At 44.2% G+C, this 20,770-nt stretch overlaps 2 protein-coding genes across 5 annotated transcripts; both read left to right on the forward strand.

The window, feature by feature from the left end:
• The first annotated feature begins 1,245 nt into the window (after positions 1–1,245).
• Positions 1,246–11,451, forward strand: ZNF134 (zinc finger protein 134). Of its 4 annotated transcripts, none has more exons than XM_079906377.1 (3): positions 1,246–1,798; positions 6,676–6,770; positions 7,437–11,451. In XM_079906377.1, exon 3 carries the CDS (start codon positions 7,538–7,540, stop codon positions 8,675–8,677), a length of 1,140 nt encoding a protein of 379 aa, XP_079762503.1. In that variant the 5' UTR covers positions 1,246–1,798; positions 6,676–6,770; positions 7,437–7,537; the 3' UTR covers positions 8,678–11,451. The 4 variants fall into 4 exon arrangements, with proteins under 4 accessions (XP_079762503.1, XP_079762502.1, XP_079762504.1 ...); XM_079906378.1 differs by lacking the exon at positions 1,246–1,798 and adding an exon at positions 4,175–4,930; XM_079906376.1 differs by lacking the exon at positions 6,676–6,770.
• LOC307178505 (vomeronasal type-1 receptor 1-like) lies at positions 8,886–19,566 on the forward strand. The gene is made up of 3 exons (XM_079906696.1): positions 8,886–9,024; positions 14,569–14,979; positions 15,664–19,566. The coding sequence occupies exons 2-3, from the start codon at positions 14,812–14,814 to the stop codon at positions 16,048–16,050; spliced, it is 555 nt and encodes a 184-aa protein (XP_079762822.1). The 5' UTR covers positions 8,886–9,024; positions 14,569–14,811; the 3' UTR covers positions 16,051–19,566.
• The last annotated feature ends 1,204 nt before the right edge of the window (positions 19,567–20,770 follow it).

Raw genomic sequence — 20,770 nt, forward strand, 5'->3', positions numbered from 1 at the left:
TTTTTGCAGTCTATTCTCAACTCTCCAGCCAACATGACCCTTCAACACTATGAGTCAGGTAGTGTCCATCTTTGATTAAAATCCTGGAAAGACTCCTCCTTTTACTTAAAGAAAATTCAAAAGTTTTGCAAGACCCTGAGGCACTTCACAGGCCTTTAGCCCATGTTCCTCTCGACCGCCTTTTTTTTGAATTAAAAAAGGATATTTATTTAGGGCTTCCCTGCTGGTGCAGTGGTTGAGAGTCCACCTGCTGATGCAGGGAACATGGGTTTGTGCCCGGTCCGGGAAGATCCCACATGCCGTGGAGTGGCTAGGCCCGTGAGCACGGCTGCTGAGCCTGAGCGTCCAGAGCCTGTGCTCTGCAACGGGAGAGGCCATAACAGTGAGAGGCCTGCGTACCGCAAAAAAAAAAAAAGAAAAAAATTATGTATTTAGGCTGCACTAGGTCTTACTTGCAGCATGTGGGATCTTTAGTTGTGGCACATGTGTGGGATCTAGTTCCCCAGCCAGGGATGGAACCCAGGCCCCCTGTATTGGTAGCGTGGAGTCTTACTCACTGGACCAACATGGAAGTCCCTCTGACCTCTTTTTTCTTTTTTCCTATAAATTTACTTATTTATTTTGGCAGCCTTCTCATTGTGGTAGCTTCTCTTGTTGCAGAACATGGGCTCTAGGCACGTGGGCTTCTGTAGTTGTGGCTCACAGGCTCTAGAGCGCAGGCTCAGTAGTTGTGGCACTCGGGCTTAGTTGCTCCATGGCATGCGGGATCTTCCTAGACCGGGGCTCAAACTTGTGTCCCCTTAATTGGCAGGATGATTCTTAACCACTGTGCCATCAGGGAAGTCCCTGACCTCCTTTTTAAAACTCCCTTCCTCACTCACCTAATTCCATGGGCATCAGCATCTAGCTTTGCTTAGGACATGACACTGGCTGATACAGTTCTTGGATATGCACAAAAATGCCACATGATTTAATTAATCATTTTTCAAGTCTTGCCTGAAGTATCCATGAGGTTTCTCATTACTACTCTATTTAATATTACACCGTCTCATTCCCTGCTCTTCCCCGAAATCCAGCTTTTTTCCCAAAAGGCACCTATCATCATACAGCATATCGTATAATTTACTTATTTTTTCATATTTGCATCTTTGCTTCTCTCTTCCATCTGTAAGTATTTTAAAAACAAGAAAATATGAGTTGACTCAAAGTGACATTTGAAGTGGTGTGTCCATTAGGTTTTATAGCTTTGGGGAATATCTGAGAGAACATTTCTAAACATTTCTTCGATCCTTGCAGTGTACACTACACGGAAACTGGGCGATGGCATCTTAAGAAGAGTGAAGCTCCGCCCCGTCCTCGGAGCCGCAAGGCCCCAGCGTCCCTTGCGGTTCCACGCGAGGGCGTCAACGAGTCGCTGCGGCCGATGGCTCAGCGGGAACTACATTACCCAGGAGCCCGTGCGCCGCGCAGCGGCGGCACTCTTAAGGGAATTTCCATACGTGCGGAAGTCTTCTGGGAGGGACTTCCGGTATCTTCGCGGCGGACATTTTGTTGGCTCTTGGTCGACCCATCAGAGCATAACATCGGGAGCTGTGGTTCGATTCAGAGGTGACGGAAAGTGAGAAGGCGCGAGAGGCTACCCTGTCCTCGATGCAGAGTGGCTCGGTGGTGGCAGCGCTCGCGAGAATTCCGCCGCCTGGCCGAGCGACGGCTATGCCCGGTTTCCGACCTGAGATCCCTCCCGAATCTATGTGGTCCAGACTGTGATGGCGGCGGCCTTGGGGACGGACCGGCTTAGGTGGGTGCTGCGTTTCCCGGATCTTGACGCGTCCCGCCCCCCACCTTCGAACCGTAGGACCCCGAGTGGTGCCTATTGAGGCTCTTCTGGTCCAGACTCCAGGGCGTTTGCAGATGGAGCTGCCATTTCTTTTTTTTCTTTTTCTTTTTGCGGTACGCGGGCCTCTCACTGTTGTGGCCTCTCCTGTTGCGGAGCACAGGCTTCGGACGCGCAGGCTCAGCGGCCATGGTTCACGGGCCTAGCCGCTCCGCGGCCTGTGGGATCTTCCCGGACCGGGGCACGAACCCGTGTCCCTTGCGTCGGCAGGCGGACTCTTAACCACTGCGTCACCAGGGAAGCCCAAGCCGCCATTTCTAATAGCCAGTGTGGTGAGACGTTTAAGAGTGGTACCCCGCCGAGCCACTAGCAGAAGCAAAGATTTGGGGTTGTCACTGAGTCGGGAACTTTCGGGAAACTGGGGTGTTCACATCTTAAGGAAGCAGAGAGTGTGAGTAGTAATGCCTGGAACGTCAGGGTGAGGCGAGTGCTTTCATTAGGAGGACGTTGGGAGCCGTGGAAGAACATGACGTGATCAGGGATTTTTAAAAGTATTCCCAAAGCTCAGGGGAAAACAAACTAGGGTGGGGTGGAGATGATGAGGATGGAGGCAGGGAGACCGGTGAGGAGGCCACAAACTCCAGGAACGTTGTGGTGGTGACTGTACCAGAACAGTGGCAGGGGAGGGATTGGGACTGGATAAATCATTAAATTCTGGAGAGATTTTAAAGATAGAACCAACAGAATTTTCTGGTGTGTTAGATACGGCTGTGAGTGAAAAAGGGATGTGAAGGACCACCCAAGTTTTGTTTTGTTTTTCCCTGAACATCTGAAAGAATGGAAATGGGTAAGTTGGACGAGGGAAGCACCTTTCAGGGGGAACAGGAGTTGGACTTAGGACATGGTAAATCCATAGTGTTTCACAGTATTGGCGTTACATAGGCATTTGGATATGCTGGTCTGGAGTTCTGCACAACAAGCTGGGCTGGAGACCTCTGAGGAGTGAGGTCTTATCAAAGCCTGGAGATGAGGTTTAGGGGGAGAATGTTAAGGTTGTTATTTTATGTGGTCCCTGAGGTGAATGAGTACTGGGAAAAGGGATGGACGTCCCTGAGATTTCCTCCAGAAAGGAGAGGTCCTGGAATATGAAAGGGTTATGGGTGGTGTCAGCAGGAGAGAGGGCTGTAGGGTATTAGGAACCTGACCTGAGATGGAGAGCAAGGTGTAAGGTGCTATAAATTTGTCACTCTGTGGACTCAGCATGCCCCTCTGTGGAGCCGAGGAAAAGTCAGCCAGGCTAGTGGAGCAGCCCCACCCCAATCCAGGGCACTGTTACATCAGTTCCCTGACTTATCAGGTGAGGAGAGATGATGAACACCTCTAATGAAGGGCCACCAGCATGCTCACCTTCAGAGGAATATATACCAGGTAGGCTGGTTTGGTGAAAGGATCTAGTGTATACCTGGCAAGTATACGTTAGCAGGCAGTTAAAAATTAAAAATGTTTAGGTATGATAAATTTATACCACTGCTTAAATAATTGAAAAACTTGTCTCTAAGTATGTGATTACAACGAAAAGTCTTAAATATCAAGTTTTATTAAAGACTTAAAAACAAACCCAAAACTTACAAGAACCTATTATGTACTTCATTCAAGCCAAAAACATTTGCAAAACTGTTAAGAATGTGGACGGTAAAAGTGAATTCAAAGGTACTTGACGCCTAACACATCTGATACAGACAGACCTGTTAGGTGGATACCACCATTATCCCTGCTTTGTACGTGAGAACACAGAGAAATCTTGGATCATGGTTACATAGCTGGTAGGAGGCAACACTAAGGTCTGAGTATCTTAAGTTAGACAATCTGAAATCATCCTCACCAAAGGGCAAGGTAGGGATGAGAGGAACAGTTGTCTTTGAGATCCCACTGTGGTAACCTGCCACTCCCAGCTCCCTCTTCCTGCCAGATTGCTGTGGTGGCAGAAGTGGTTAAGATCCCTGGATAGGTGAGTGCAAAGTGTACAGGTCCTCAGTCAACCATGATCTTGGCAACCCATTATGGCAGATAATGGTGTCTTGGGAATCTTAACCTACCCTTCTGCCTGCCATTGGGTTTGGGGATCCTGGTGTCACCAGAGGCCTTGTGCCCTGCAAGCTATTCTGGAATTATATGGAAGGGTTTCCATTTTCAGCAAGTAATGGGAAGAAGTATGGAACAGTGCCCATGGGAACCAGCATATGCAAATACATCACTTGAGACTGAACTGGTCTTGTTCGGGGAACTTTAATTCTCCATTATGTCTAGTGATCAGAGAGCAGGGGACAGGTTTCAGCTCTCAAATGGCAGCCTGTGGAGCTGGGCTTCTGTTCTGAAAGTGGTGGGACCCATGGAAAGTTTGGACCAGAGAAGGGAGTGATCTTATTCTGGTCAGGGTTTCTGTGGCTGCACAGTGAAGAAAAGACTATGGGGGTAGTAAAGAGGACTGCTGATGATGGCTGGGCCAGAGTGGTGACTACAGGGGTAAGAGACAAGTGCTTGGATTCTGGTGGGGTTTGTTTGTTTGTTTTTATTTTTAAAGTAGGACCAACCAGATTTTCTGATGTGGAGTGTGAGAGAAAGATGGGAAAGGGTCAGAGATGACCCCACAGTTTTTTGCCTGAGAAGACATAAGGAAGAAGAAGTTCTCAATTGAAATAGTGAAGTTGGTGGTGAGAGTAACTTTCAGAGGTAATATCCAGGGTTAGGTTTTTATTTTTATTTTTTTTTATTTTTTGCGGTATGCGGGCCTCGCACTGTTGTGTCCTCCCCCGTTGAGGAGCACAGCCTCCAGACGTGCAGGCTCAGCGGCCATGGCTCATGGGCCCAGCCGCTCTGTGGCATGTGGGATCCTCCTGGACTGGTGCACGAACCCGTGTCCCCTGCGTCGGCAGGCAGACTCTCAACCACTGCGCCACCAGGGAAGCCCCAGAGTTAGGTTTTGATCATGTTGAATCTGCAGTGGTCCAAAGACATCTGAGTTGACGTATCAAGTGGACAGGTGGACACATGGGTATGGAGTTCAGAGGAGCGATTCAAGTTGGAGACATCCACAAGGTAACAGCCAGTATGTGATTAGGGTAGAGCTGTGTATCAGATTTAGAGAGAGAACCTTTATGTCATGGTGGCAGTGCCTTTGGGGGTCTGGAAAGGAAGTGGGCACAGTGGAGTGGAAGTAAGAGTTACCTTAGAGGCAAGAAAAGGGAGGTTAGTGTCCATGGTGAGCAGGGAAAATAGGATCTGGCAGTTGATGAAAGGGAGAAAGTAGATATGAGATAATTCTGAAGTAAAGCAGTAATAGAGATGACATGAAAGACCAAAGCTGGTCCTTCTTCCCCTCTCCGTGTGCTTTTCAGGTTTTTGTGGTGACCTTTGGTGGGGACTGGGGAGTTTTAGTTGAGCTGGTAGGTTAGTTCAGAGCTAAATTGGATCAGCTGCAGAGTCACTATGCTTGGGGTAGAAGGCCAGTGGGTATGGGCTTTGAATGATAGTTTAGTGGTAAGTGTTAAGCCTGTGACTGATGAGGGTATAGTATCCCCAGCATGCAGTAGCAAGGTGGAAAAGGTCTGGCTTTATCTCATAATCTGCATGTGCTTCTGAATTGCTGAAGTTTAATCAAGGAAGGAAGAAATTAAAAGCTGAGTTTGAAAATACCTATGGCAGTGGAGGCTGTTGACTGGTGATGGATGTAACCCTGGATGCATTAACCAAGCATTCTCTGAATGCCATGTGCAGGTTTACATCTGGGAGGTACCTACTTTGGGAACCTACTTAGATAACGAGGGAGGTGTGGTCTAAAGAGTGATGTGTCCATGGAGATGGAATCTGAATTCATGGCCTGGGGGCTCAGGTCCTGAGGGATTTAAGGGGAACGTGGAGGTCAAATTTGTGTATGAGAGGCATAATCTCTGGATCCCATGGGAGCTAGCTGGCTGAAGAAGGGTTGGTTCCTGCCTGCCAGGCCCAGACTATACAGTGTGTCTATCTGTCCACTTGCTTTTTGTTCTAGGCTGGGTGAAATTATTAATGGAAAATGAGGAAAGAGGTGGCATCAATTACACCAGGGCCTGCTGTATTGTTTTGCTTTGGGGGCCTGGGGAGGAATGTGAAATTGTGGTGGATACACTGGGAATCCTGGGGAGAGAGGCTGCCCTTGTGCTATTGTGCTGTTCATGTAGGATCATGTGACTTTTGAGGGTGTGTTTGTGCATTTTTCCTGGGAGAAATGGGGACCTCTTGATAAAGCTCAGAGACTCTCATATCACAATGCAGTGCCTTCTATGCTTTGCTCTTATGGTTTTCCTGGGTAAGGCCCTGCATATCCCAGTTTTCTGGGCTATGTTCTGCTCTTCCTGTTTTTCCCCTAGACGTTGCGATTTCCTTCCTATATATCTGGACCGTGAGCACTCCCTCACATACATCCTCTGGGTGCCAGGTCTTGGCTGGGTATGCTCCCTATGCTTCCCGACTTCTGTTGCCCCAAAATTGCCAGGAAGGATTTGAAGGTCAAGAGTCTTATGGTCAGCCCAGTGGATACTATCCTGCCTGGCTTCTTCCTGGGTGGATGGCTCTGTCTACACTCATGATGCCTTTTTGCTCCAGATTATGTCCCCTTTCTTTGATTGACATTCCCTTGGGCCTATCTCTGTCATGAATTACAGTTATGGTCACTGATTGTGGGGCCCATAGGTTGTTCCTTTAAGGTTTTCATTTTGTATTTAATCTCTCCTGGGCGGGCTACCCTGGGTCATTGCTTTCCTCTTCGCTTGCCCTGTCCTTCCTGTGTGACTTGTATCTTCTAGATCCTCTGTTGTTGCTGAACTGTAGCAGGGGAAAGATTAGTGCCTGATTGAGAGGTCCTGACTAGCCACAGCAAAAGAGACATGGACAGGCCCTGGTGAGTGGGAGCCTGGGCAGGATATAACTTCAAGGATGGATGCAAATAGCACCAAAAACCTGTCCTATGCCCACTGCTCTTTGGTGCCCAGGCTATAGGCCATACCTTATTTCTCTTTTCCTCCCAATTCTGGACTCTTTACATACTTTTCACTTCTTTTCTGATCTGTGACCCAGGGCTGCCCACCCCACTCATCAGTGCTCTCTACTGCTCCCTCTGTGGTGCTCTCGTCTGTTGGACAGTGTTAATGTGTCATGAAACATAAGCATGTACTTAAATAGTTTTTGAATACCAGTTACTCATTTTAAATCACATTTTCTGGGCCTGGACATAACATTTCTGGATAGTACTCACCTGTCACCAATAGTCAGTCAAGGCCCTTCTAAAAGTCATTTGCAAGGTGTGAGTTGGAGATCTTGCCTGCCTCTTCTCTCTCAGCTACACCCCATCCTGTGTCTTTGCTGTAAGACCCTCCCCATTCTGTGACCCACAGAGTCCAGTACTGCACAGCAGCTCTTTCTTTAACCTAATCCCAAAGCTGCTGTCCTGCCACCAACCCTGTGGACTCAATCCTGGGTATGCTAGATGCTAGATACACATTTGTGATGGGATTACCCACTCCCACTGAAGACAGCATGCTGTTCAGCAGCATTTTTCTGCTTTCAGGTTGTTGGCATGGAGTGGAGAATGAAGAGGAACCTTCTAAGCAGAGTGTTTCTGTAGCAGTGTCACACGTTCATACTTTCAAGGCAGATTCATCGACCCAGATGGCTCACCCCTGTGACTTATGTGGCCCAATCTTGAAAGATATTTTGCACCTGGATGAACACCAAGAAACACACCATGGACTGAAACCTTACACATGTGGGGCATGTGGGAGACAATTCTGGTTCAGTGTAAACTTTGACCAGCACCAGAAGCTGTACAATGTAGAGAAACTCTTAAGAGGAGACAAAGGCAAGACCTCATTTGTGAAGAACTGTAGGGCCTGTGAAGAACCTCACCTGTCAGAGAAGCCCTTTGCATGTGAGGAGGAGCAGAAGAACTTCCAGACCAGTTTGGGCAGTCACCAGCAAAAGGCCACCCACAGTAAGAGGAAAACAAGGAGCACTGAGAGTGGGGAGGCCTATCATATTAGACAAATGCATTACAAGTGCAGTGAATGTGGGAAAGCTTTCAGTCGCAAAGATACACTTGTCCAGCACCAGAGAATCCATACTGGAGAAAAGCCTTATGAGTGCAATGAATGTGGGAAAGCGTTCAGCCGCAAAGCCACACTTGTCCAGCACCAGAGAATCCACACAGGAGAAAGGCCTTATGAGTGCAGTGAATGTGGAAAAGCCTTTAGCCGCAAGGACAACCTTACTCAGCACAAAAGAATTCACACTGGAGAAATGCCTTATAAGTGTGGCGAATGTGGCAAATACTTCAGCCATCACTCCAACCTAATTGTACACCAGAGAGTTCACAATGGAGCAAGGCCTTATAAGTGCCACGATTGTGGGAAAGTCTTCAGACACAAATCCACACTTGTTCAGCATGAGAGTATCCACACTGGAGAAAATCCTTATGTTTGCAGTGAATGTGGGAAATCCTTTGGCCACAAATATACCCTTATTAAACACCAGAGAATTCATACCGAGGCAAGGCCTTTTGAGTGCACTGAATGTGGGAAATTCTTTAGTCGAAGCTCTGACTTTATTGCACACCAGAGAGTTCACACAGGTGAAAGGCCTTTTGTGTGCAGCAAATGTGGGAAAGATTTCATCAGAACCTCCCACCTTGTTCGGCACCAAAAAGTTCACACTGGAGAAAGGCCATATGAATGCAATGAATGTGGGAAATCGTATAGCTTAAGCTCCCATCTCATTAGGCACCAGAAAGTTCACACTGCCGGAAGGCTGTAGGAGTGCTTCCAACACAACAGAACTCATGGCGAGGAGCTGTGTCTGCCTTTAGAGAGGGAGACATCAATCATGTGTCAAACCACATATATCTGGACATTAATACTGTGGTGTATTTTATGAATGCCAGGTGCAGGGGAAGCTTTCAGAAGCTATGTTGCACTTTCAGACCTGCTCAGGTTCGTTGCCAAATTTGTTAGTGCCTGTGGCTGAAACCATCTCAACTCAACCAGCTTACCCTAATATTTTTAGGGGAGGCAGAACTTCATGCTCCCTTCAATCCCTGGAGGAAATTATAAGAAATCTGAATTAAATGGTGGTCCTCATTTGTTTCCCTCTGACCGGAAAAGGTATGGACATGATCCACCTTTAGCCAAGATGATCTAAGCTGTGCTCTGGTAGCAGAAAAGTTTTACTTTATTCATGGACATTGTTGGTCTCATGTGATACTTGTGATGAATTTTTCCAGCCTCCAAGTCACCCAGGCTGGATAACTACTTGACTCATGTTGCGCTGGTTTGTGTGGTAATAAATACCTTATTATTTAAGCCACCTTTAATCTCTGAGGTTCTTTTTAGTGTCTGGAGTGGTTTAGAAACCGTTAGACTCTGCCAAACTGAAGAGGTAAACTGTTTGTGGTGGGCTCCCTACTGTGTGCCTCAAATAGAACAGGTTGACAGAGAACAGTTCTCAGTCCAATCTTGGTGTTAATTTCCATTGCTGACAAAAGCTTGGGTGAGAATTCAGGGCTTTGTGGGCCTGATTTTGTCTAGATTTCAGTTATTCGAGGGTCCAGACATCACCTTGAGAAGGGTGGTATTGTTAACAACCTACAACATGTTTGGGAGCAGCATGGCTTCAGTGTCTTGTTTTCACCATATATGCCACATTCCCTGGCACTGTTGAGGGGCAGCTGTTCCTTAGGACCTGCCAAGTGCCATATGCCCTGAATCTGGTACAGGAGTCAATGGCTGTAAGACTTACTGTGTCCAGGAAGGAAACAAAATTGATGCAGAAACACTGGGTGTGAATAATTGAGATTGGAGAGACTGCTGCAAACGAGAATGGGTGTGTCCATGCTAAAAACACATCCATAAACATTCAAGTCACTATCGCTGGATGAGATCATGTATGGAGATTGTCATGCTCTCTGGGGCTGTCTCATTCTTATGACCAGGGTCAGTGGCAGAGCAAAGAATGTAGTTTTCCTCAATTTCTGTGCCTCCTTGGGCTCTTCAGCTGATGCTGCATGGGCAGGAACCCTGGGAATGAGAATAGAACTGTAGTCAACATGCAGTATACTGCACACACTGTACAGTTTGGTAAGCCTTAATATATGTATACACATTTGAAATCGTCTAATCATGATATTAGATATATCCATCACCCTTTCTCAGTGCCTTTTCTAATACTTTACCTACCACCCCTAAGCAACCATTGATTGACTTTCAGTATAGATAAATTTGCCTTTTCTAGAATTTTAAGTGGAACCTTAAAAGTTTACTTCTGTCTGCTGTCTTGCAACATGATTATTTTGAGAATCATCTATAGCTCATTCTCTTTATTGCTGAGTAATGTTCTATATGGATATACCACACCATATCAATATATCTTAAATGATATTTGGAGTCCCCCCCCCCCACAGATTCTAAATATAAAAATAAAGCTGCTGCAAATATTCATGTGCAAGTCTTTTTATGGACATTTAGCTGAGGACATTTCTAAAAAGTGTTGAAAGTTGTGGCCTCATTTCTTCTTACTGATTATAGTAAAATGTGATAGGGAAAAGTAAATATAGGGAAGACGTGAAAAACAGAAAAGACCCAAGACTTGATGATTTGGGAAATTCTCAGCAAATTTTTTTTTAAGACCTTTTTTTTTTTAAATTTATTTTTGGCTGCCTTGGGTCTTCATTGCTGCATGCGGGCTTTCTCTAGTTCAAGTGAGTGGGGGGCTACTCTTCATTGCAGTGTGCAGTCTTCTTACTGCGATGGCTTCTCTTGTTGTGGAGCATGGGCTCTAGGTGCGTGGGCTTCAGTATTTGTGGCACGTGGTCTCAAGTTGTGGCTCATGTGCTCTAAGCCCATGCGCCACAACTACTGAGCCTGAGCTCTAGAGCCTGCAAGCCACAACTGCTGAGTCCAGATGCCACAACTACTGAAGCCTGTGCACCTAGAGCCTGTGCTCCACAAGAGAATCCAGGACAATGAGAAGCCCACACACTGCAATGAAGAGTAGACCCCACTCACTCCAACTAGAGAAAGCCCATGCACAGCAACGAAGACCCAATGCAGCCATCCATAGATAGATAAACAAATAAATAAATAAACCGTGCCCTTTGATTTAAAAAAAAAATAAAAAATTTAAAAACCAAAGTAGGCAAAAGGAAAGAAAGGATAAAGAGCAGAAATTAATAAAATAGGAAACAGAAAAATCAGCGAACTCCAAAACTGTCCTTCAGATCAAGAGAATTGATAGATCTCTAGGTAGATTGATCAGAAAAAAAAAAAAATTACCAATACGAAGAATGAAAGGTGGGATGGCACTAAAGACATTAAAAGGATTATATGTGATATTTATTTATTTTGTTGCACCAGGTCTTAGTTGTGGCAGGCAGGCTCCTTAGTTGCAGCATGCAGACTCTTAGTTGTGACATACATGTGGGATCTAGTTCCCTGACCAGGGATCAAACCCAGGCCCCCTACCTTGGGGGCATGGAGTCTTAACCACTGTGCCACCAGGGAAGTCCCTATATGTGATATTTTAAACAATTTCCAACAACTCTACAAAAACCAGAAATTGAGAAAAAAATTTCTTGAAATACTCCAACTACTCAGGTTCACTGAAGAAGAAATGAGTAATCTGAAATGCCCTCTATTATAGATATTGAATTGGTAGTTTAAAAATTTCCTACTATGATTTCATGCCAAAATGACTAATGACTTCTAGACATTTAAGGAAGAAATAATTCCAATTCCACTCAAATTATTATTTTTTTTCAGATGGAAGTCTTCTCAGCTAGTTTTGTGAGATTATCTTTAACTTGATACCAAAATCAGGCAGTACTGTTAATAGCAAACTGCAGACCAACACCCACATGTACATAGATGAAAAACATCCTTAACAAAATATTAGGAAATTCAAAACCCTGTCATAATTTGAGATAGAAATGATCATCTTTCAGGTGATTAAAGATGCAATTTACTGTGAAAACATGGTAATACAATACCTGCATGTACCAAAACAGCTTCACGTGGGAAAAGCACAAGGGATAGAACTTCCTGGAGAAAATGACCAATCTGGATCTGACCCTGTGCTTGATCAGATCTCCTTTGATTTGAACCACTGATGCTCTGTTTTTTTCTTTTACAAACTGCATTGTAAATACTGTCTTTTCTATAAACAATAGTCTGCCTACTCCTTGGCCAAATATGCTCCTTGCTTCTTTCATGTCTCTTACTTTTGTGTGACAGTTTTTCAAGAGACTTTTCTGTATTCCCTGTTTTCCTATCCTGAACTCTTATTTCATTTCTGTGGGATCTCACCCTGTCTTATGACTGATATACCATCTAACAGTTCTCAAATGGATGTATTCAGCCAAGTTACTTCTCCCAAATTTCAGATTTGTACCTAACTCCTACTGGACATTATCCTTAGATGTCTGGCAGGTACCTGAGACTGAATAGGTTCATAACCAAGCTCCTTCTTTTATTTTTCCAAATCTTGACTTTATTTATTTATTTATTTATTTTGCGGTACGTGGGTGTCTTACTCTTGTGGCCTCTCCCATTGCAGAGCACAGGCTCTGGACGTGCAAGCTCAGCGGCGATGGCTCACGGGCCTAGCCGCTCTGCGGCATGAGGGATCTTCTCATACCAGGGCACAAACCCATGTCCCCTGCATCGGCAGGTGGACTCTCAACCACTGTGCCACCAGGGAAGCCCTTGACTTTATTTTTTAATATAGAAAATGCACTTTTGGAAGCCAACACTAATTTTCCCCCTAACATAATTCTTTACCTGTTAAACAAAATAAAGTACTGGGAGTTCCCTGCCAGTCCAGTGGTTAATACTTGGCCTTCCAATGCAGGGGGTGCAAGTTCAATCCCTGGTTGGGGAGTTAAGATCCCACATGCCTCGGGGCCGAAAAACCAAAACATAAAACAGAATCATATTGTAACAAATTCAATAGACTTAAAGTACTAATTCTATATACATCACATGTACCATACAAAAATGTATCCAAAGTTTCTATTTCCCTAAAAACCTACTCCAGGGGCTTCGCTGGCAGTCCAGTGGTTAAGACTGCACTTCCACTGCTGAGGGCAGTGGTTTGATCCCTGGTCAGGGAACTATGATCCTGCAAGCCACGTGGTGTGGGCAAAAAGAAATAATAATAAAAAATTTAAAAAGTAATAAAAACCTACTCCAACTTCAACCTCCCCTATTTCTCTCAAGAGCACCTCATATTCCAGTTGTCCAGGAAAAAATTCTCAGACTCATCCTCGAAGCCTCTGTTTCTCTCCTCACGTCTATCACATAGGAGTCCCATTGCCTTCACCTTCCAAAGCTACCAGGGTTTGACTACTTTTCATCATCCACCCTGCTCCCTCCGAGTCACAACCACCATCATCTCACACTCAGAATCTTCTACATGGTTTCTGTGCTTCCACCTAGCCCCTTCCACAGCATTTTAAAAAATTTATTGGGGCTTCCCTGGTGGCGCAGTGGTTGAGAGTCTGCCTGCCGATGCAGGGGACACGGGTTCGTGCCCCGGTCCGGGAAGATCCCACATGCCGCGGAGCAGCTGGGCCTGTGAGCCACGGCCGCTGAGCCTGCGCGTCCAGAGCCTGTGCTCCGCAATGGGAGAGGCCACAGCAGTGAGAGGCTCACGTACCACAAATAAATAAATAAATAAAATATTAATTTATTATTTAATTTTTGGCTGCGTTGGGTCTTCGTTGTGCATGGGCTTTCTCTAGTTGCATGGAGCAGCGGCTACTCTTCGTTGCGGTGCATGGGCTTCTCATTGCGGTGGCTTCTTGTTGCAGAGCACGGGCTCTAGGCACACGGGCTTCAGTAGTTGTGGCACGTGGGCTCAGGAGTTGTGGCTCATGGGCTCTAGAGCACAGGCTCAGTAGTTGTGGTACATGGGATTAGCTGCTCCACAGCATGTAGGATCTTCCCGGACCAGGGATCGAACCTGTGTCCCCTGCATTGGCAGGCGGATTTTTGACCACTGCGCAACCAGGGAAGTTCCCTGCACCCTGATTTTTATTGCAATTAAAATACGTTTTGATGATAACTCCATAGTAGTGTAGATAATTTCCAGATTAATTTGTTACAGCTGCAAAGTTTTACAGTCTGTGTATATGGCAGAGTATGTCTGCTGGTACCCTACTTTTACATTGTTTTCAGAACTGTGCTTTTACATAAAGTACTTCAATAATAATTTAAAAAACCTTTGCTTTCATAAAGACATTCTAAGGTTTTTTTGTTTTAAATTTTATTTATTGGTGGCACCAGGTCTTCATTGCTGTGCACAGGCTTTCTCTCTAGTTGCAGTGAGCAAGGGCTACTCTTCATTGTCATACATGGGCTTCTCACTGTGATGGCTTCTCTTGTGTGGAGCACAGGCTCTAAGTGCGTGGGCTTCAGTAGTTGTGGCTTGCAGGCTCTAGAGCGCAGGCTTAGTAGTTGTGGTGCACGGACTTAGTTGCTCCACGTCATGAAGGATCTTCCCGGACCAGTGATCGAACCCGTGTCCCCTGCATTGGCAGGTGGATTCTTAATCACTGAGCCACCAGGGAAGCCCTCAGTTTGCTTTTAATGTCAGATTAAACATTGAACACTTTTGGGAATAAGATTTAATATAGTCTTTCTTTTCTTTTTCAGATTCTTCTGACTACAATTAAACATTATCCCTCAGGTACTGATGTGATGGTTTCTACTAACCTAGACTGGGTGATTATCTTCCTCACTCAGATGAAAGTTGGGATCCTGGGTAACTCCTCACTTCTTTGCTTTTATACTTTCACTTTGATCACTGGATGAAGTCTCAGACCCACAGAACAAATCCTCAACTAACTTGTCCTAGCCAACTGCTTAGTTCTTTTCTCCAAAGGGATCCCTCATGAAATGACAGTGTTTGGACTGAAATATTTCCTGGTTGTTGCTGGATATAAACTTGTGTTCTATTTTCACAGAGTAGCCAGAGGGGTTTCCCTCAGCACTACCTGCCTCCTTGGTGGCTTCCTGAGGGGAGGGGGAAGCTGGGGTGAAGTGAGAGTAGCATCGACATATATACACTACCAAACGTAAAACAGATAGCTAGTGGGAAGCAGCAGCATAGCATAGGGAGATCAGTTCGGTGCTTTGCGATGACCGAGAGGGGTGGGATAGGGAAGATGGGAGGGAGGCTCAAGAGGGAGGGGATATGGGGATATATGTATACATATGGCTGATTCACTTTGTTGTACAACAGAAACTAACACAGTATTGTGAAGCAATTATACTCCAATAAAGATATATTAAAAAAAAAACAGGGCTTCCCTGGTGGCGCAGTGGTTGAGAGTCCGCCAGCAGATGCAGGGGACACGGGTTCGTGCCCCGGTCCGGGAAGATCCCACATGCCATGGAGCGGCTAGGCCTGTGAGCCATGGCCGCTGATCCTGTGCGTCAAGAGCCTGTGCTCCACAACGGGAGAGGCCACAACAGTGAGAGGCCCGAGTACCGCAAAAACAAAACAAACAAAAAAAACTTTGTCCCAGTAGCTCTAAGTGGTTGGAGGTCAAAATTAGAATCCCAAAGTACACTGGCTTCTGCTGTTCCTCTTGCTGGATCCTGAATCTCCTAGTAAATATGATGTTGCTATAAAGGTGCATGGCCTAAGCAACACCAAAAATGTAAGTTTGGGAAAAGTATATGAATACTGTTCTGAGCCTACTCCAGACAAACTTACAAGCTCACTTCTGGCAAGGATAATATTTTTCATTGACTGTGTTTTTGTGTCTCATGGTCTGGGCTAGTGGCTCCACGATCCTTGTCCTGCACAGACACAAGCAGCAAGTCCAACACATTCACAGCAACAGCCTCTCCCTGGGACCATCCCACGAGGCCAGAGCCACAGGCACCATCCCGATCTTGGTGAGCTTCTTTGTTTTACTTTATTCTCTTTCTTCCATTTTGACTTTCTGTGTAGTCTTAAGTGTGAATCCAGCCCAATGGCTGGTGAACACATGTGTGTTCATGGCTTTATGTTTCCCGACTCTCAGCCCCTTCGTGCTCATCACCCATGACACGCGTGTCTCTAAGTTACGCTTTGCGAAGATTGCTTTTTTCTTCATGGGGTGTAATATGTCCTCTACAGGGCACTAAATTACCCTTTTCCTTCTTTATTCACATGCAAATGTCTACCAAGTGCCAGTTCTCTGAGGTAGCACTGCTCAGTTTGTGGGATCTTAGCTTCCCAACCAGGGATCGAACCCATGCCCCCAGAATGGAAGCACAGTCCTAATCACTGGACTGGCAGGGAAGTCCCATCTCCAAGGCAGTTTTTTTGTTTGTTTTTCTTTTTAATTAATTAATTAATTAATTAATTTTTGGCTGTGTTGGGTCTTCGTTTCTATGCCAGGGATTTCTCTAGTTGCAGCAAGCGGGGGCCACTCTTCATCACCGTGCATGGGCCTCTCACTATCGCGGAGCACAGCCTCCAGACGCACAGGCTCAGTAGTTGTGGCTCATGGGCCTAGTTGCTCTGCAGCATGTGGGATCTTCCCAGACCAGGGCTCGAACCCATGTCCCCTGCATTGGCAGGCAGATTCTCAACCACTGCTCCACTAGGGAAGCCCCTGAGGCAGTTTTGATTAAGGTAATGTATTAAAAATGGAATTATAAAAAAACAACAACAAAAAACAGAAACTGCCCTATTAGATTTAGCCAAATCGGGACCTATAGGTAAATAGTTATACAAAGACCGTGAACCTAGTTTTACCACGTCCTTCAGAAATGGCTGAGGATATTTAGAAATAGTATAAAACTTCCCTGGTGGCACAGTGGATAAGAATCTGCCTGCCATTGCAGGGGACACAGGTTTGAGCCCTGGTCTGGGAAGATCCCACATGCCACGGAGCAACTAAGCCTGCCAGCCACAACTACTGAAGCCCATGTGCCTAGGGCCCATGCTCCGCAAAAAGAGAAGCCACTGTAATGAGAAGTCCGCGCACCGCAACAAAGAATAGCACGACCCCCCGCCCCACCGCACCTAGAGAAAGCCTGCACGCAGCAACGAAGACCCAACGCAGCCTAAATAAATAAAAACAGAGATAGTATCCCTTGTCAGGGAACTAAGATCCCACATGCCCATGCAGTGTGGGCCTCCCCCACCAAAAAATTTTAAAAAAAAGTGTTTCAATTTAAGATTTTATTTTACGTAAGATACTCAGGGATTTTATGGCACTATTTTTTTTTTTTGGCTTTTCTATATTACCACTGGAATTACATTTCATTTTTCTTTTTAAGTTTCTTTACTCAGTTTTATTCTCCTGTGGATATACAGGGGAGTCTTCCAAAGACTTCATGGGATATTCACAATTAACTGTGTGAGGCTGGAATTCCTCTTTGTATTTCAAACAAAACATCCTATTATATCAGATTGAATGCAGAGGCAATATATTTCATTTCTTGAGAATGTATATACACACACATGTGTATACAATTGTGCACCAAATTTTTCCACTATAAAGCTTGTTCACACTATTTTGGGTTTACCTTTTCCATTTTTTTAATAGAAGTTCATATATTCCCTAATATTCTTTTTTTAAAAATTGAAGAATAGTTGATTTACAGTGTTGTGTTAGTTTCAGGTGTGTAGCAAAGTGATTCAGTTACACATACATGTTAATATGTATCTTTTTTTTTAATTCCTTTTTCTTATAGGTTATTACAAAATATTGAGTATATAGTTTCCTGTGCTATACAGTAGGTCCTGGTTGTTTATCTCTAATATTCTTTTTGCCTGTGAATACACAGTAGACAAAGAAGAATCCTTAATTCTCCCATTACTTCAAATCTCACAGGACTTAGGTTTGGGAGAGGAGTGAGTACTTTTCATGTCAAACCAATCCAAATGCTTTCCAGTTAGTAAACCAAGGTTGCCAGATGACATTTGCTGACTGCAAACATTGGGTCACTTTCTACTCCAATTCATAACTATAAAGTGAAAATTGTGGTCTAGGGCTTGATCCCGCTCAGATTAATCTCAGTTTACATGGGAACATGACGCACCCCTAGAGGAAACGATTCCTACCCTACCTTGATGGGATCCCCTCCCAGGCGAAACCACCTCAAAGTAACAGTAAATACTGACTTTGCTCAGACCCCTTCTTACTCAGTCCTTGCTACTCCTTACTTCTATATCCTTTCCTTGTTCATTTTATATTTTCTAGCAACAACAAGATCTGCTCAAAAGAGATCTTAAAAACTCTCAGATGGGGACATCCTGAGTGGTCTGTGGGTTAGATTCCTGGTCAGGGAGCTAGGATCCCACATGCCTCGGGGCCAAAAAACCAAAACAGAAGCAATATTGTAACAAATTCAGTAACGACTTTAAAAATGGTCCACATTAAAAAAAAAAAAGGGACTTCCCTGGTGGCACAGTGGGTACGACTCCACACTCCCAATGCAGGGGGCCCAGTTTCAATCCCTGGTCAGGGAACTAGATTCCCCCATGCATGCCACAACTGTAAGTGCACATGCCACAACTAAGGAGCCCACCTGCCACAACTAAGACCCAATGCAACCAAATAAATAAATATATTTTTTAAAAAAACCCTCTCAGATGTAGTTCCTGTCAATTTGGAAAATCACACAAAACTTACCTGGTATTTGGAGATTAGTGAGGTGCCCTATAGTTTGCTCTTTTTTATCCTGTTAGATTCCAAGACACAGTACCAGGTTTTCAGGGTGTAATCAAAGCTCTTCCTCATGGTATAGGGGTCACAACTCTCAGAATCACTTTTTTGAGAATCCTCAGTAAGGTATGGCACTGTAGGAGACGCTGCTGTTACACATGCTGCGATGACCCTGGGAGTTTATAGACTGTGAAGCAAAACGGAAATTCGATTAAGCCTGACAAATAATATTTAAAACTAATGAACTTAAATTTACGTTTAGTTACGTATGGAATGGACAACAGTAAAATGCATGAACTCTTTCTCCCCTGCATTAAAGAGAGATTCAGATTTGCACAATTGTCCATAATATACAACATGATTTTCACTGGGCACAAAGGTAGACCAACAAACTTGATTCTTCATCAAGTTGCTTCAGCCAGACTTTGTTATTTTCTCAGAAAGGATCCCTCACACAATGGCAGCTTTTGGATTGAAATACTTCCAGTAAACTCTTCTATTTTCTCAGAGTGGCGGGAGGGGATGTCCCTCAACCCTATCTGCCTCTTAAGTGGCTTCCAGAGACACAAGAGAGGCCTCAATCATCTATTTTTTAGGACATCATTTAATGGTTTTTCCTGATAGTGTTCCCTGTAGTGTATAATTCTTCGACATATAGTCGAAAATTTCCTGTATTATACCTTTGTATAAATGCAATCATATCTTATGGAATCTGTTTGGTCTAACTTCTTTCACACAATAAATCTCTGTAAGACTCATCCACGTCACTGCATGTTCTCTGTCTTACTCATTTTCACTGCTGCTAAGAATTCTATTGTCATAAATTATCTAGCCATTCTCCCGCTGCTGAGCCTTTGGGTTGCTTCCAGTTTGGGACAGGTACAACAATGATACTATACATGTTTTTGTCTACGTATTATAATGCATATAAGCAAATATTTTTCTAGGCTAGAAGTTCTCAAAACTTTTGATCTCAGAACACTTTTTAAACCCTTAAATGTAATTGAGAAATTCAAAGAGGTTTTGTTCATATGAATTATATCCATTGAGTGTTTTTTCCATTTAAAGATAAATCCCTCTGTAATCTATATGCAATCCATCTGCAATTGATTTTTTCCCTTATTTTATTGTGAAGGTTTCAAATAAACAGCAAAATAGAATAAATTTCATAAGGGACAGCTAACTGTAAACTTAGCACCTGGCTCTATCCACCCATAAATCCATCTTATTTTTTTATACATTCAAAGTAAATTACGCACATCTGTACACTTCCCTTAAATAATTCAGCATGCTAATCACGGAGTTCAATATTTGTTTACAGTTTATTTATTTATTTATTTTGGCTTTGCTGTGCGGCTTGCAGGATCTTAGTTCCCCAACCAGGGATCGAACCCAGGCCCCCAGTAGCGGAAGCCCAGACTCTTAACCACTGGACTGCCAGGGAATTCCTAACAGTCCATCCTTTTGATATAAAATATAGATACAGTGAAATCCTCTAATTGTAAATGGATATTTACTGAGTTATATAGAACATTACCATCACCTAGGGAGTCCTCTCATGCTCCTTCCCAGTCAGCCCTCACCCCAAGTCCTAAAGAAAACAATGGTTTGAATTTATTTTTCCACCAAATATTAGGTTACTTATTACAGAACTCTATATAAATGGAATTATTTTGTATGTACTCTTGTTGGTAAGGCTCCTTTCTCTCAGCAGTTTTGAAATCCATCCATATCAATGTAAATCATGGGTCCATCTCTCTCTCTCTCTCTTTTTTTAAACATTTTATTTATTTATTTGACCGCACCATGCCACTTGCAGGATCTTAGTTCCCCAACCAGGGACTGAACCTGGGCCCTCGGCAGGGAAAGTGTGGAGTCCTAACAACTGGACCACCAGGGAACTCCTGAGTTCATCTCTTTTCATTGCCAAGTGACAATATGTTATTTGGATACATCACATTTGCTTCTCCATCATCCTGTATGTGTATGTGTGTATATCCACATATATGTACATATACACACACACATATGATTTTTATTTTTAAATTTTAAATAATTGTAGGTTCATATGAAATTGCAAAAAAAAAAAAAAATGTACAGGGATGTCCCATGTACTTTTGTGCTGTTTTCTGCAATGGTAACAGTTTACAAAGATGTACTAAAATATCAAGGATGGGGCTTCCCTG

This window comes from Stenella coeruleoalba (assembly GCF_951394435.1).
Source record: "Stenella coeruleoalba genome assembly, chromosome: 20".
In the NCBI taxonomy this organism is placed as follows: Eukaryota; Metazoa; Chordata; class Mammalia; order Artiodactyla; family Delphinidae; genus Stenella; species Stenella coeruleoalba.